At 35.1% G+C, this 18,608-nt stretch overlaps 1 protein-coding gene across 10 annotated transcripts in view; it reads right to left on the reverse strand.

The window, feature by feature from the left end:
- RBFOX1 (RNA binding fox-1 homolog 1) overlaps positions 1–18,608 on the reverse strand; it is a 1,399,804-nt gene that overhangs the window by 43,317 nt on the left and 1,337,879 nt on the right. For all 10 annotated transcript variants that reach the window (XM_075719223.1, XM_075719231.1, XM_075719228.1 and 7 more), the window contains one exon: positions 6,253–6,385. In XM_075719223.1, coding sequence (XP_075575338.1) covers positions 6,253–6,385 — 133 coding nt within the window. The remainder of the gene's footprint in view (positions 1–6,252; positions 6,386–18,608) is intronic.

An 18,608-nucleotide genomic window follows, 5' to 3' on the forward strand; every position in this document is an offset into this window, starting at 1 on the left:
AAGTAACACCTTTCAACACTCTAATAATAAAACTTTCACTGTTGTAAATATAGAACTGAAACTCTTGTATGAGGCTGTTTCAACTTTTTAGAATTTTCTCTAATTCCACATTCTTGTCTTTCCAGTTTCAACATTTTCTGCCATGAACAAGTTATATTATCTGCTTTGGAAAATTAATTGAGAGCACTGCTGCAGGCAGCAAAGCTAGAAGACATAAATTACTATGCGCTGGCAAAACATATTTTTTGTTCTAACAATTGCACATATATACAAAGCACAGAGTCCAAAGTAAGAGGGAGCTTCTGTGAGACCAAAGAAATGCATTGGAAAAAACCATAGCCACCATAGTAGTTGTAGTAGCTTATATTAATTATCCTTCTTTCTTAAATTCAGAATGAGGTGTTGAGAAATGAAGCTTCTTTTTCATTTTGAATCAGTTAGAATGTAGCACTTCAAAACAATTATTTTAACAAAGGGGAACAGTTTCTGAATAGTCTCTGTTACTTCTCCTCCACCCTCCTCAACTTCACAATTTTATTTAGGGCTGTGGGTATTTTTATTCTTCTTTTCAAAGAGAAAAAAGCATATTGCTATCCCGTTTTCCCAGGAAAGACACCAGAGGTGGACATACAGACTGAAAGCTAATTCTCTCTTAGCTTCACCAGAACTGGAAAGAGTGGAGGGGAAATGTGAAGACAAAGTCATCACACATTGAACTTGTGAAGAATTTGAGACAAATGATGCTAGAATAGAAAGGCTTCTCATTAGTTTTACCAATACTGCTATCTACTACTCCTATCTGCTATACTACTGGATATAGTGACACTGGCTTTTCTTGACAGCATCATAAAGATGGAGCATTGTACTCATGATGGTTTACTATCTGGCGAATGATTTTCAAGAATGCTGAGCTACTAGCTGCTGTAGAGTTCAAAAGCAATTACAGGTATCAAAATCAGATCACCTGCTTTCAGTAGTTTGCCAAAGAGAACAAAAACTGCTTCTTTCTCCTTTCTTTTGGCAATGTAAGTACTGCCAACTGCATCCAAAATCTGTCATAAGAGTACCTTTACTAGTAGCTTCTGCTTTATTGGCACATTTCTTACACCATTAGTAGGCATGTTGCCAATAAAATACATAATCCTAGAAAGACACAGGTCAAGTCAAGAAGACTTTTTTTTTTTTTTTTTTACTGATGTCTTTTTATTTTTGTCATTTAAAAATTATTTTGTGCAAAACACTATCTAGTATCCAGAGACAAGCCTGCAAGAAAGGTCAAAGAAGCAGTAAGCTCAAATCCTCTCCCATGGAAGCTGTCCCAAGAAAGAAGGTATGAAAGAAATTTAGGCAGCTTAAAATAGTAACTGCTTTGCTCCTCAGCCAAGTTACAAATCTTGCTATGAAGTTCCTGGAGAGCTCCCTGAGATAAGCAGGCAATAGCTCATAGCTCCACAGCTACATCCTGCCATACTGACAGGCTCTGATCTCTGTGCACGTCTCATGCCACATACAACACAACAATCTCTTGCTTCTCTTCCTCCTGCAGCATAGTGTTGAAGCTAAGCTCTCCATGCAATGTAGATCTCCAAACTCTTTACATTTCAGGTTTCAGTTTTCTCACACAAATTAAGCTTTACTCCCTTATTTCAGTTTCAGTAGGTTTTTACGGTACATAAATGAATTATACATATGAAGTTATGAGTAAGCTGCACATTGTAGTATTTCAAGGCATTAGAAATGATGCCACAGATGCTAAAAATGAAGTATTTTCCATGAACTAATAAACAAGATACTATCTCAAGGAATTAGTGAAATGCCTCACTAGCAAGAAAAGGAGCCATTAATTATTTATGTAGTGCTACATATCTTATGAGGTTTATAAGAAAACAATGACCTTAAATACACCTACATTCAACAATTTTCCTCAGACCTATCAAAGTGTGCCATATTTGCTGTTTCCAGTAACTGTGAAGCACAGCAGAAGAGAGCTTTCTGTATGCATCACACTAACTTGTTTTGCCTAATGACCACAAGATCTTCTGGATTTCCTTACAGCCTGGGACGCATTGCCATTTCTTAACTTTGTTGATAAACAGTTTCTAAGAAAGGGTCACAGTCAGTATCAAACAGGACACTAACGAACATGAACAACTACAGATTTAAGGGACACTGAATAGAAAGAAGGCTTTTGTTATAGAGCAGGGAAGTCTGAAACAGAGATAAATGCTAGTAAGCAGCATGTCAGACTAATCTAAGAAACACATGTTCTTAGCTTTACAGTTGATTTGCAAATTTAAAGCAAAATGATGCCGTTTCAGTTCCAAAACTTTGTAATATAAACAAGTAAGTGTGAAGAAGATTATTTCAGATCAAGTATTATATTTGATTTCAGTTATAAGCTTTCTAAGGTTAATGAAATAAAAGGAAATGAAAAAGGGCATTTCAAACTTCAGCTATATATTTTAAACTTACATGCAGGTTCTTTTTTAAAAAGAAAAGTAAAGTTTTTCTAAGTAAACATTGCCGATATTTAATGTAAATTTATAACTAAAGTTATATCTGTATTATACCAATTAAATGTCTTTTTATTTTTAAATAATTGAAAATATTTTAGTATGAAACTGTTTGCTTGGCTCTAAGGCTGGGCTCCTTCCTTGAGTGAAAAATGAGAAATCATTATTAAATGAATTGCAAAATAGCATTCAAAGCTTCTTCTGTTTTTCTTATCAGCAAATGATATTCCAAGTTGTTTGCTTCCTTCTGTAAGCTGATTCATTCTCTGTGATCTCTTTATTATCTCTGTAATTTTCCTTGACTTCTACTCCCATTGTTACTGAAAACCACATATAATTTATTCTCATTGATTAAGGATTTTCTGTGATGAAAATTCCTTTTGCTTCTTTGATAGGTAAGAGTACATACTGGGTGAGCACAGAACAAAGCATTGCAAAGAAATTCCAAATTGTACTATTGTATCTGTGAAGTTACTAGCACAAGACCTAATACACTAGGCCAAAGAAATTGTTTTGGAATAAAGCTTTGTTAATCCAACTGTACATCAGTGCAATGGAGGTACATATTATTTCTGCACTGATTCATGAACTACAAAAGTTGGAAATTTGTTTTGTGCATCAGAAAGCAGTGCCTTATTATAAAGCATAGGTAGATGGAGAAAATTAAACCTAATATCTGAACTAAGACCTATCTAAATTAAGACAAAGCTTACTACTTGAAAACTTTTGCAGAGTCATATTGTGTTAGAAAATATACTAACTGGAAAGGTGAGCCCTAGGTTACTAAGGATTCATCTCAGACAGCTGGAAGACATCAGAACAATGAGAAGATGTGACTTCTTACTGATGCAGTGCACGGCTCCCTCTGAAGTCAGCTTTAAAGACAGGTCGTGAAGGTAGTAGGTGAGATCTGTCCAACCTAACTGTCACACCATCCAGCACAAGAATGTAAGAGTGCTGAGCTGACCTCTTAGAATCCAGTTCTGAAACACTGCTGAACCTCACTGCAGTGCAAAACTTCTGTATTAACTTACAAGAGGAGTTTACAATGCTTACATTTAACTTATACCTACAGATGCTGAAAGTAAGCAGTACAATTGCATAAGAATATATATGTATTACACTTGGAAATTTAATTCGTCCTGCTGAGTCACTATACTAACTAAACTATAAAAATTTATATAACACTGTCGTGGTTTAGCCCCAGTTGGCAACCAAGCACCACACAGCCACTCTCTTACCCTACCCCCAGTGGGATGGGAAAGAAAGACAGCAAAAGAAAGAAAACTCATGGGTTGAGATAAGAACAGTTTAATAATTGAAATAAAATTAATAATAATAACAGCAATAATTCATAATGAAAAGGGGAGAGAGAGAGAGAACACAGGAAAAACAAGTGATGCAACTGCTCACCACCTGCCAACCAACACCCAGCCAGTCCCCAAGCAGCGATAGCTGCCCCCCAGCCAACTCTCCCCAGTTCATATACTGAGCATGATGTCATATGGTATGGAATAGCCCTTTGGCTAGTGTGGGTCAGCTCTCCTGGCTGTGCCCACTCCCAGGTTCTTATGCACCTGGCAAAGCATGGGAAGCTGAAAAAGTCCTTGACTAGTGTAAGCAATACTTAGCAACAACTAAAACATTAGTGTGTTATCAGCATTCTTCTCATTCTAAATTCAAAACACAGCACTATACCAGCCACTAGGAAGAAAATTAACTCTAGCCCAGCCAAAACCAGGACAAACACACACACACACACACACACAGAGCACCCATATGTGGCCCCTTAAATTAAAGCAAATTTAAGTTACTTACTGGTCTGAAAGTACTTACTCATTTTGCATATGCTAACAAAAAACGCATTGTCCAATTCAAAAACTGTATCACACATAGCCGGCATATATTTTCTCATATAACTTTATGACTTTGTATTAAACTAAGGTATTATGGTCATGACATCATGAAACTGGCAATAACCCATGTTGTTATCTCGCTACATGTTGTACACTGTGTTCAAATTTAAGAATCCCTTTTTAAACTAAGTAGAGATGGAAAGAGTCTGCTTTCTTTATATGCAGTATCTGTTTTGTAGCTGAGACATTCATATTGAAATTGGCTCTTTTAGGGCATTCTAAACTTGTTACCATCATTGCCATGTACAAATACCTGGACTAACACTAAAGGAGAGTCTGGGCAGCACTAGGATAACTTTGGTGGGACACCATCCTTGTCCAAAGGTAACTCAGGCAATCTTCAAAAACCATGGTGTCTTTCTCCAGTAGTGGTAATATTGTTTTGCTTATTAAATTAATAGTATTTTGTTTATTAAACTATACAAAACACTTAAATAAAAAAAATAGAATACACTTTTACAAAATAACTGGTTCTGTGGTGTCATTTTTATATTCATTTTTAGAACATCTTATTTCTCTGAGGTGATAACTGCCCAATGGTCAAAGTAATGGTCAAAGGAATGGTCAAAGTGCCTGTCCTAAATATCCCTGAAAATTTAGTTCAATGGCTGGCTGACTAGATTTGTAAACCTGTTTAGAAGAAGACACGCCTTTTGGCTTACTAGAGCAAAGGCTTCATGAGAAACTGAGGGAACTAGTGAAGGGCACCCATCTTCTACCGTAACAAAGCAGGACGATAGGGTCATAGCACAATCTCGCACTGCAAGCTCCTTTACAAGGGGATATCCAGAGTGAGAGCAGATGAACTGTGGAACAGGACTTTAGTAAGGGCCAAGAGAGAGGTCACCTTCATCCAGAAATTTGCAAACCCTATCCGACCCTTTCTCAGAAAGAACCGGTTGCTCTACAGAGAGGTAGTGGCATATCTACCACAAGTTTTTATGACAAAATACTGTTGAAGCCTGGAATCTGCCAAGTTTTCTGATTTTCCCAACTTCCCAATTTCTTAATAGCTGAAAATCTTTTGACAATGTTAGGACTTTTAAATATCATATGCAGAATACAAAACCTTTCTGTGTCAGCATGTACAGAGCTACAAGAAGAAGTTGTTTCTTCCTTCTTTCCCTCAAAAATATACTTCAAAAAGTTTATATGTATGTCTTCTGGATGAACAGAAGATTATTGAGAGTCTAGAAATTACCACTATGAATTTCTCCCCTTTGTTCCTTAGTTTTCTACTTAGTTTTAGTAAATATAGGTCACTGACAGTGAAATCTTAAGGTATATTTAAGCAAATGTACTGAAAAACACATGGCCCTGAGAGAAGCACCCCAAATTTCTATCATGGTAAAGATGACAACTAGAAAAACTAAACAGACTGCACTAAAATAAAAAAAAATAAAAACCAACCAACCAAACAAACAAAGCACACCACTAAGCCTTCAGGTCCAGAGACAACTTTCAGTGGATGATTTGAAGAAAAAGAAGTTAACTTGATCCAACCTCCTTAATAACCAGATGTTTGCAATCATCAAAAATATATCTTTAGCTGAAACAATTTCTCTGTTCCAAAGCATTCAGTTTCTAAGAATATTTACATAACAATATGTGACATCTGAAATGCTTAAGGCCACCAACCATGGCAGCACAAATTACAGTCATTTTTCAATACTCCGTGCAAGGTGCACCACTTCCAGCACTGGGATTGGTTGCATGCTGCATTGGTTTCTGCAGTGACACACGATCAGCATGCACCACAGTCACAAATAGTTTGTAGCCTTCGGACATCCATGCTGATAGGTAAAAGAGGCTGATCTCCTTACCCGCCGTAGGCTGGAATCGGAGGAGGGGGGGCTGCTGCACGAAACGTGTTATACACTGTGCGACCTCGGCCTCTTAGATGTGCACCTCTGTAAGCAGCAGCTGCAGTTGCAGCAGGGTAGGGAAATCCTGGCACTGTGGAGAAAAGAGGAGGAATGAATGTAAAACATTCAGTTCAGTCTAGTGTTTTGAAACACAGGTAATGTGGCAGCATGTTTGTTCTTATATTAAAGCTTGCCTGGGTGAGGGAGTTGCCAAATAAGTAAATTATAAGTAAAAAAAAAAATTATAAGTAAATTATTAGTGTTTTAACCAGAGGCCTCATCTTTTTATACAAAATCTTTGTATGCAAGCAGGAGACAGCAAACTGGGAATTTAGATAGCAGTATTATAGGTGGCTCTGATTCTCTCAGAAGACACTATGAAAAATAATGTTGACCGTTTTAGCCAACACTGCTAACAGGAGGCTCTTGAGGTTCACCTCACCCAGTTCAGGCTCAAATTCACAATGCCAGAGACATTGCCATCACATTATTGGACCTATCTTCAAAAGTCAGCCCTGCTTTGAGTGGGTATGAGACGTTAGACCTCCAGTGATCTAAATTATCCAGTGATTTTACCAATCTAACAGAGCTTTAATTTTGTTCAGATGTTGATTATTAACTGGGTCTTAGTTATGTACCAAGGGAAAGAAAGACAGAGAGTTTTCTCAGGTTTTGGGGGTGTACATTTTTCATAACATTACCCGTTATTCCTTCAAAGGCAAGAGTTGCATAGTTTGGAATAATCTATACGAATTCAGATAATATTCAGACCCACTATAAACAATTTAGACATATAAAAAAGGAATTAATTTAGACATTTTTATATTGTCATTGCAACTAAGTGTAAACATTAATTACCATTCCATGTGAGGCTTAAAATATTTTAAGCAGAAATTGAACAGTAGTACAGTACTACTTAGAGGGTTTTTTTCTGTAAAATGTCTGTAAAACTTCGCTCTTCATAAACTTTTAAACTGAAAAATAAAAAAGAATCTTTCCACTTTCTCTGCCAGTTTTTTAATCATTACTTCATTACTTCATTTCTTCTTTGTACATATATTGCTGCCCAATGTTAGAACAGGTATTTTTGGAATATGTTCATCAGTGAGACAGAGAAAATCAAATCCAGCTCTGTTGTCACTCAGGTTACTTCAGTTGTGCTTCACTGTGTTGCATTTTTTTCAGTATGTAAATAAAGAGATAAAAGAAATAAATATAGCTTAGCAAAGCCCTATTAAGAAGCAAGCAAATGGAAGTGATGATGTATAAACCAGTAAGTTTTTCAAGTCTGAAACACGATTTCAATCCACATCTGTCTTTCATCTGTTTTAGCATTAAGTTTTAAAAGACACCTTGAATTTGAAAAATAAAATGAAAAATTCACAACTTGTAGACATCACTGGCTGAACACATGAAGGAAAATACTGTAATTATGGTGACTTCTCCATTACTGCCTTACTACTGTAGCTTTTGGGCTTTGCTAAGTCCTTCTCACTGACAAAAAGGTTATACAGCAGTTCTGCAAAGATTTACATGTCTGTGATACAACATAAAACCACCTAATGGCAAGACAATTAAATTAAAACAGCCTTTTAAGAAGTGCAAATACCATATTTTATTCCTGTTTCTGTAAAAAGAATATGTGTCAAAATCAGAAAGATGAAATTAAAGAACTCAATATACTGTAGATAACTGCAATCAAGTGCATTTAAGAAGGCTTAAAGAAATAGAGTTGTGGGAAATATTTTTTGGGGAAAAATGAACATGTATATCATATACTTGGAAACTGTAAGTAATTTTGCATATGCAACAACATTGAATATTGAACAGTATAAATACAGCAGTGCTAGAATCATGACCTACTGCTCAGACCATGTAACTTTTGTCCTTTTCCTTTCCAAGCAGTCTTGCATACAAATTAGTACAATGCACACATGAAAATGTAAAAGATAATTTTCAGCAGACTGAAGATATAAGCAAACATTATAGTAAAAAGATATACAGGTTGTGCCATAGTTCCTCTGATAGAATGGACTGTCTCTTCATACTAACATAAATAAAAGGTGTAATGCTCCAATAAAATGTCATAGATGGAAATTAGCAACACATGAGAAAAACATGAGGGTTGGACATCATGGCAACATTGTTCATTTCTGTCCCTAGGAGAATGCATTTGTGAATGCCACATCCTAGAGACTTCCTATCTTGGCTTAAATTAGGTGATGCGGACAACATACGTTTTAAACTGTCACTTATCATAACTATTATTATGTCTGTTACTTCTGTAAGAGAAATAATGAAGTGGACTAGTACTCTTCAGCATGGAAAAGAAGTGAATGTGGGAGCTATGACAAAGCTCCACAACTGTGAATAATGGAGAAAACATGGGAAAAGGTGGCTCTTCACACAGCCTCTAATTAAGCCACCACGGAACTTTCTGCCATTGCATGTTATGGATGTAAAAGTTTAAAAGTTTATATGAATGAAAAGGATGAACAGTTTCCCTGCAGAGAAACAGTATAAAGACATCACCTCTGGTTTACAAAAACACTCCAAATTGTACAAAGCTGACAGAATGTTCAAAGAACTATATACCTAGACACTTGCTCTAGTCTTACAACCTTTACAATGCAGCTTTTGCTCCTTTCCAAATAGAGGGTATTGGACTAGATGAAGAACTAGTCTAATCCAGCACAATTATCTTTGTTATCAGAGTAATGTTTAGCTGCAGTCTGCCTGCATTAGAAAGATGACTCCTTTCCACCTACTAGATGGTCATTTCTAGAAGCAAATTTCTCCAACAATTTGATAGTTAATTTGTGCCTTTTTTTTTTTAAATAATGCAAATAAATAAATAAATAAATAAATAAACCCAACCACTGTGCTGAGAGGAGTTTGCTTAAGCAAATGGGGAAAAATGGACTTGAGAGTATGGCCAGGAAAAACTGATAGCTGAAATGGCAGATAACTTAAATGATAAACCTGAAGGTTAATATTCTGTAGCTAGCTTTAAAAAATTGTAGTCTTTAGGGACATTCTTAAACTGCCAAGATTAAGTGAAATTTCTCTGACCTAAAAGCCATTGACAAAAAATTAATGAAGTCTGACAACCTTTAAGCAGTTTGAATTTCTTCACTTAAATGTGCATCTGTAGTTCTCTATGCATTGATAGAAAACACATTTTCCCAAGAAAAACAGAAACAGTGGCAAAGAAAACCAAACCAATTAAAAAAAGTCTAAGCTCCAGCAATGTAAGGTATCTAACAATGTTGTGGGCTTGCAATACATTGTCTTGAAACTCCTGCTCTAAACTCTGCTTCAGCAATTAATTCTTTGTAATTAACATCTATGTTTGGTAATATTTAAAGCAGTTAAGTAGTCTTCTTTCAGTGAAACACTCAGGGTCCTAGCAATCTTTCTCCTGTAAAATGTACTGTTTGAAATTAACTCACCAATTCCTCCATACAGCCACAGACCCTATACATGTGTGTGAAGAATGGAACTATCTCTTGATTTTCAGAAGAAATGAGTAAATATAGGTTTGATGCAAACTAACTGGAATTGTGCAGAAGTTGTATGGGAGACACTGAGGATAACCCTCTGTGAAAGTATGAACTCCTGAAGTGTTTTGTGAGCATTTTTTTCCTTTGAATTGTACCACTCAATCCAGTTTTCGCACAGACATTTTAAGATGTATATTTTGCAATAATTGACCATTTATCCTAAATACTCTTTAACCTTCATGGTGGTCACACCTTGGAAAGAATTACAAGAAGGGCCACTGATCTTAAATCTTTAACAGTGAATGGTTCTCTACAAAGAAATGTCACTGGAAAAGCAGAGTGCCCCGTCAATGAATGAATAAAAAAGAACAGAAAATATTAAAATATTATTAAATTTTTATGAGAAAGAAAGCTTTCTCTTATGAAAGAGGAGAAAAAGCTAGAAGATAGAGATAGTAGGAAAAGTCACTTAGCCCATAAGTGTTTACCAAATCCAGAACACATAACGGAGGCTCAGCATTCATGGGAGATACTAAGACAAGACAGTGATTTCTACCATTTTCAAAGGATCTGCAGCACAAAGGATGTGTTAGAATTAAAAGCCTGAAGTAATCTAATTGTTTCCTTGCACTGTCTCCTTAACAAAATCACGAAGCATAAAATGTCGTGAGTAAAGCAAAACTCTAAAAAAGCTTGTAGGAGCAATTAGTAGAAGGTAGAGCAATGATTTGGAGTTCTGTCAGGAAGAGGATAAGACATGATGGAAACTAAGCCTGAGAAATATGGAACTAATAGTGGCATTGAAAGATCTTACGATCAAGTGAGGTTTAACAGTAGAGTTTATATATAACAGAATTATATCCATCCCATAAAATTGATTTGGGTCAGTCTGAAGATCAGAGTATGTGAAAACATGCCTTCTATTTCCAGGTACTAATATTAACGATTAAGATTAGAGGTAAAATAACAGGATCACATCACCCTAGATTTGAGTTCAGCAAAAAAAATCATGCTACTTCAGCCCCGCTGAGAAATCAGATGGTTGGGAATATGTAATAACCACAAAATTTATCTTGCTACCAACTTTTTAATATCCTCACCCCAAAATAACCAGCAGAAGTGGGACCATTAGAACACAACTGAAGAACGGACTTCATAAAAACAATTTTATGCAAAGGGGTCTCCCATCAGGAAGCATTAAGTTCTATTAACCAGCCCCAAAAGTAATGAATATACTAGCCAGGAGGAGTAAAGATTTCAATGACTTACAGTTGTAGGTCAACCTTCCTTAGTGCCTCAGTGCCAAACTGCTGAAACTCGGTCAGTGAAAATGTTATTATAATGGGGCTGAAAATGTGTTTGACTCTCAGCAGGGAAGCATCTGAGTCCACTTCTAAGCAAAAGTACCTTAAATTTATCAAAGTAATTTGATGACCAGAATTATTCTTATCTGTGATAGAGAAAAGGCAGATTTCTCCAACTACACATTGATGATATGAGGTGATAATAGGAGGTTAAAAAAAAGACTTGACTTTTCTAAGGACTATATATAATCAAATATCAAGCCAAAGAAACAATTTACATTCTCATCTAACAGCCCCATCAGCTATTCAAATATGAATGTGACAACAACAGCAACAACAAAAAAACAGTTCCTACAGTGGAACTGCAGTTTTACTTTTTCAAATTAAAAAAGAAGAGTGAAAACAATATGCTGGGGAAGTGCTTGGCTTTGCTTAATATAATTATCCAAAAGCATACAGATCACTTCGTACTACCGCCTAAATGAAAATTTTTTAGGAACAGTATGTTGGTAAGATTCCTTCTTTAAACTGATTTGTTCTATCTTTATACTTAAGAGGATAACATTTTTTAAAAAAATGTATTATTACAATGAATATTGTCCAAAAAGTTCTATCTTCTGGATAAGCTTTGTAAACATGGAAACCCTGTCAGGACATTTCCTTCATTGAACTTCAGTTTAGATCTCAAATGTGAAATCTGGTCAGCAAATTGCAACAATTAAGCAAATAAAAATGCCTTTGGAATTAACAGGATTCATGTTAGTATATTGGTAAAATTTAGGTAACTAAAGATTTTGTATAGAAAATAAATATGAGCATGAGGAAATGAAGAGGAACTAAATCTTTGTGTTCACAGATTAAATTTAATCAAATCTTAACTTCTCCAAAAATATGTAATATAAGCATTGGTTTTATTCATTTTTTATAACATTAACTTGACAGGTAGGCACACTTTCTAGGCACAATGTCTCAACATATGCCTTAGAAAACAAAGACTGAAGGAACAATGACAAATCTTGAGTTCCCAAAAGGAGGAATATAACCTGGTAAAAAATACTTAAGGGTTATACACTGTGTATTAAAGTTTTAAAGCTTTGGGATAGGTAAAAGAGTAGCAGATGCAAAAAACAGCAGGGGGCAGATTTCGTATCAAAGCCATAACAATATACAGCCATTTTAATGGGCAATTATTCTTCACACTTGTGCTGTGGTTTGAATTTGTATGAGAGTGCCATATGCCTCAAGAAAGGTGTGCCATCAAAATGGATGAATGAATCTACCTCTCATCACTGATAATCTCTCCTGTGCAAACTCTCAGATCATCCACCATCAAGAGTTTTCAAATGTTTTATGGTGAAGAATTTAACGTTACATCATGTTTGAATCAGTTTATAACTAATTTACTGCAACATGGTTTAACTGTTAGAAAGACAGGAAGACACATTTACATTATTCCCATAATGCAGGAGGATCCCTCTTGATGAAGCACTTCAGAAATGCTGGACAATAAATTAAAAACAAACAGATGCAATGGGTAACATGCTAAGAAAGGCTAAGCAAAATAATCTATATGATATTATCTATGAATTCTGGAACAGAATCAGGAGTTTATGCCAATGTAAGCTGTGTAGTGAGTTTTCACTTCACTGTAATAGTAATAAGTAGTATTACTTAGCATTCTTGTAAAGAATTATAAAAACTGTGTTAAAGAGGATGTGTGCCGATCTTTGCATTTAAATGCACAGTCCAAAGTACAATGCAAGTAAAATCTAAGCTGTGGTACCACAGATTTTAACATAAGAGGTCTTTTAAGTTTTATACATATATATATATATATATGGATGGATTCTTAAAATTTCAGGGTAAAAAAAAATAATCTTTAGAAAGTCCACAATGTTTAAAAATAGCAAGCTGAAAATATTTTTTCACCTGACACTTTTGTGAGATGATTATCCCTGGGATCTAGTTGTGAATTAACTGAATTCAAAGGCAATTTGCCATATATGTCAAATACGGTCACAACTGGTCACTTCTATTTCTTTCATTCACTATTTATTTTTTGAAATACATACTTAAAATTAGTAGAACGGTTATTTCCTTACTATTGTACAAAAATATATGTCAGTATTAAACACTGTTGTTTAGGAATGAATAAATCTGTACTTTGGAAAAAACGTTTCTTATAGGACATTCTCATTTGAAATGCATTGAAAAGGAAAACAAAAATCTCTAATTAATGTACAAGTCTAATCACCATTCTCCACATGGAAGAGTAATTTTTCACTGTTCATTTGCTCAGTGTAATCTCAAAACTGACATAACAGAAAAGCAATGGCCTATAAATCTGCTCTCATTTGTTTCTTTAATATTCATATTCCATTGAACTACAGCTGCTTGTTGCTGCAGTCTATTACAACATGCAAAACTGCCGATAAAAATATTATGAAAGGCACGATGTGTTTCTTCATTGCTCTGTGTGCCATTTATTTTGAAAAAAAATAACAATAAATGACTCATGGATTGTCCCTTAGTTTGCAGCACGCTGGGTGATTAGTGATTAATTACCTTGCTGCAAATTGACATGGCACAAGGAAATTGACACAGCTCTGATTAATTAACTTTTTATGTGAGACAGTTACTTACAAAACACTGCACACTGTAATTGAATCCCCTTACACACTGCTACTGCATTAGTCAGTCCAGTCAAATCCAAATTAGCACCAAAATTTACACAAATTTGGTGAAACTTTTTATGACATGGTGTACCCTGAAAAATTACATGTTTCTAGAAAGAAGGCGGACAGCTGCTTTAAGAGACTGTTTTCAACTATTTAATCCTCAGACATATGAAAAATAAGATTTGTTAGATTTTTCCATACCAAATCACCAACGTAATCCAATGCACTCAAAAAACATACATAAAATATTTCCGTAAAAAGCAACCTCCTATTTAATGTGTTTATTCTTATGTTAAATTGCAGGAAGACACTTAACTGTTCCAACAAAAGTCATTATTTGGTTATCTTTACCTTAAATTTGTTTCCAGACCTAAGTGATCTACTATTTCAACAATGACTCGCACATACTGAATTCACACTTAGTTGTCTCTATAATTATTTTAAGTATATATGGAATTATTCTGTTTCTCTGCCCTCCTGTGTTTCGTCTCCTTTAATATACCAATAAAGCCTACCATTGGTTTCTATGTGTATTGATACCATGCCAGGAATTTATAACCTTAGGTGCAAAATTGTAGAATAGAATCATAGAATCATAGAATCGTTTAGGTTGGAAAAGACCTTTAAGATCATCCAGTCCAACCATTAACCTACACTACCAAGTCCACTCTAAACCAATCAAGGGTAGACTAGACTAAACCATGTCCCCAAGTGCCACATCTACCCATTTTTTGAACACTTCCAGGGATAATCTTGATGCCAAAGCCTGGAAACTCTCTCATCTTTTTGTCTAAGCCTTTTCATTGTGAGGGTGACTGAGCACTGGCTCAGGTGCCCAGAGAAGCTGTGGAGTCTCCATTCTTGGAGATATTCAAAAGCTGTTTGGACATGGTCCTGAGCATCCTGCTCAAAGTTACGCTGCTTGAGCAGGGGAGGTGGACAAGGTGACCTCCAGGCGTTCCTTCAAACCTCAGCCATTCTGAAATTCAGTCATTTTGTGATTCTGTGATTATCAGAAATTCCCATACATCTCATCCTTCATTTAGTGGACTGTATGTAGCCACCTGAATCCCTCAGACACCAAGGGATTTCTCTTAACATGCAGAAAAAAATGAAGGATGTGCAAGGATAAAAAAGAACAGATAAGATGACTGAGCATTTTTTTTTTTTTGTGAAGCTCTGTAATTACACCAACCTACAACTTTGAATAAAAAAATGCTATAATTGGTGATCAAATTACTTATGGTGTACTTAATAACAAAATAAGAGTACTGCATGTTTGATGTTACAAAGATTACAAATAGTTGATGTAGAAAGAATAGTTGACTTTTCACAAAAGAAACAACTAACAAACATGAAAAATCTCTGTAGGTAAAAATAAACAACAAAGCAACTAGGCCATAAAGGAAAAGGAGCAGTAGAGATCAGAGAAGCCACATCTGACCTTCAAGCATAGATGATCATACTGATCAATAACTTGCCTTGTGTTCCTGGTTGTTGGACATCCACAAGTTCCAAAGAAATGGAAAAACTCCCCTGTGTCTAGCTAAACACCATTTCTGAGGCAAAGTAAAAACAACATGGTTGTGGAAAACTAGATGAAAAGTAACACTACTTATAAAGACATGACAAAATTTAGTAATTTCAATGTTTATGAAAGCCAGTTATGTGGTGACAAGAAGTTCTGTCTGGATGACACAAGGATTACTAAAACTCGACAGAATTATTAAACTGTAAAGAAGAACATTGTCAGAATGTTGTTGGGTTGGGAACACTTTAGGCAGGAAGCGATTGAGGAAAGAAACAGCTATTAACCTAATCCAAGCCATAATGAAAAAGATTGTCAAAATAAAGAATTGCACCTGCAAAGAATCATATAGATATTACAAATGTTATACTCAAAAGTACTTAGTATTTGTGAAATTCAGGTTGAAGAATTTTGCTGTATACAAGATGGTTTTAAGAGCCATGATATAATAACCACTGTCACAAGAAAGAGCGACACTGAAGTAAGGCTTTATTTGAAACCCAGTCTTACAGGCTAACCTGTAAACCACAAAATTAACAACTTCACATCTGACAGACAGAATGACTTCAGATGTATGGTCAACTGTGTGTACCTACCTGCTAAAAATGAGTTACACAGCATCTAGAGTGCAAAGCTAAGGAAACATCAGAAGCCTGCATCTCGGACCCTACGCAAATGACCTTATGTACAATAACATCATAGATCACGATGCAAGAGAATACTAAATGTAATCCTTACTATTCAGCTGCATACTGAGAGGAGTAAGTCTAAACAATCCTATTGTCCTAACTCATTGGTTATTCACAAGTACTGCCAGTGGCCAAGTGCCATATCTCCATTAACAGGAAAGTACTAAGTTAAGACACACGAGATGCCCAGCTGTCCTTGGTCAAACATGATTTTTATTATTTGAATTAAAGGACAAAGATACTCTCTACAGTTTACTATTAAAAATGTTATGCACACCTTTCCAGTCATCTTCCACTACCCAGGTATAGGATGGTGTATAACTTAAAGTCAGTGGCACATAATTCAGGCCATGTCTATCTCTATAAATCTCTTAAGCGTGCTAGTCAGACACACTGCACCGTCACTAAACAGACTAATAGAACAATGAGTACAAACAGCATGGCACTTAAAATTAGATTTGCAGGAGTGAAATGAAACCCATATTTACAGATTCTGGACATCTACAATACATCTTACTGATGCCTTATTAGTCACCATTTAAAATACTGATATACAGAAGGTAAAAGGACAGTTATCCTTAAAATAGTTACAGAAGGACAATATATAATGATACAGAACACAAAAAATGCTGTAAGAATTTCAGGCAGTGCTACCAAAAAAACCCAAAAGAGGTTCACTTTACAGTTTAAAAAGGTTGATAATTAAATCAAGATTATAGCATAATATGTATGAATATAATTTTACTCAATTTTGTTTATTTGTATTATCTGTATAACTGACTTAGAAGTCAGTGAAGTTATCCTGCATTCAGATTTGTGTAACTTTGTTCAAAGCATAGTGCAATCCAATGGGCAAAACCAGTGTTTTAAAACCTTCTAAACACATTTCAACAAGAGATGACATCAATATTGTTCCCTGGAAGTGATACATGATTTTTCGACCTTTTACACTTCTATACATGTTGGGGGGGGGGGGGGGCGGGGACGGGACGGGAATGGAGGGGGTGGACACAATTAGTAAACTGCCCTTCCTACTTATCTTTGATATATTCTTTATTTAAACTTTCATGTAAACCCACTGTGTTTTAGCATGTAGACAAGGAAGGGCACTTTTCACATTATTCCTGGTTTCCTATCAGGTGATTCTCTTTACTTTATAAAGGCAATTAATTAATTCAGGAAGCACATCAGAAGATAGTTTGACTCCTAAATGTTCAGTAATGAGGTTTTTGTAGCCTGGAAATGATATGTGTGCTTGGTCTACTCAAATGTATGGACATTTCCCTTTGGGTGAGATTTTTGTACTGTTTCATTCATGAATCTCAGTCCTATAAGGGTTAAATTGGCTTTATCACAGAACTCCTTTGCAGGGGTGCTCTACCTTTTTTCTATGAAGCAATGAAAAGCAGACAAAAACACAAACATGTAAATACAATCTACTAACATATATTTCCATTGTGATGAAGTGACCTGCCATTCCTTTTTAGTTTAAGAGAAAACATACCAATTAAACATTTAGTTTGCAGAAACCTTTTACATTTAATTTGCAAATACTTAACATAGGCAAATTATTTATACCGCATGAATACTCATTCTTTAAACTGTTCCTGACCCATATACCAATTCAAAATGGCAAGCTTACTAAACAGTCTCTCCCTTAGCAATAATAGTAAAATCACAAAAAATTAATAAAAATACAACAATAAAGTCAGAACAAAATAATCATTGATTAAATTACAATAAAGTATACGTCCATTTGGATTGAATATGATCAATCATGTCTTACATACAAAACCCAGAAAAGGATATACCAAATGCCAGGAGCACCTACACTTCAGTTGCTTGGATAGGATAATACTATGAGTAGACTATCATCATTACAATATCATTTTCAGGTAGTTAGCTGTGTGCAGCAGATTAAACCTGACAAAATCAACTGACTCAAGGTTTCTAAACTGCATATTTCCACTAGTGATTCAGCTCAGAAGTGCACATTAAATCACCTTTTGAAAATTTATACTTTCACCATGTGATCTTCTTGGTACTGAAAATATCCCAAAATATAATATAAATTCAAAGGTCTTACTCCAATCCATTAGTAATGCCACAGAAAAATAAAACCTGGAATGTCTTCACTGAAACAATAAACACAAATATAATTTCATACAGTGTTTTTTAGGTAGTTTACTAATATTCCTAAGCCAAGTAACCTACTTCTAAGTGAGGATATTCAACAGACATATTGAATAGATAGGCTTTACTTAATTTTCATTTCTGTAGCACAAGTCCTCAAATGGACTAAATCCTATTATTGGATGTGGTATTTACACTTAGTATTTATGATTTGCCTCATTTATTCCATGCATATCAACAAAGTCCTGAACTATCCTCTGCCTATGAATCAAAACAAAACACCCACAGGGAAAAAAAAAAAAAATTAAAATAGTACATGTGTCTGTCATACATAAGTGTTGATAAGTGTTTAATAGAGAACATATATAAAAAGCAAAATTCCCATATCATGTAATTAATACTTAAAGCTTCTGCTATAGATTTTCCTGCTCTCTTGGCATGTAATGCCTAACTTTGGATCAGTAGGATTATTAGGATGA

This window comes from Pelecanus crispus, chromosome 11 (genome assembly GCF_030463565.1).
Source record: "Pelecanus crispus isolate bPelCri1 chromosome 11, bPelCri1.pri, whole genome shotgun sequence".
Taxonomy (NCBI): domain Eukaryota; kingdom Metazoa; phylum Chordata; class Aves; order Pelecaniformes; family Pelecanidae; genus Pelecanus; species Pelecanus crispus.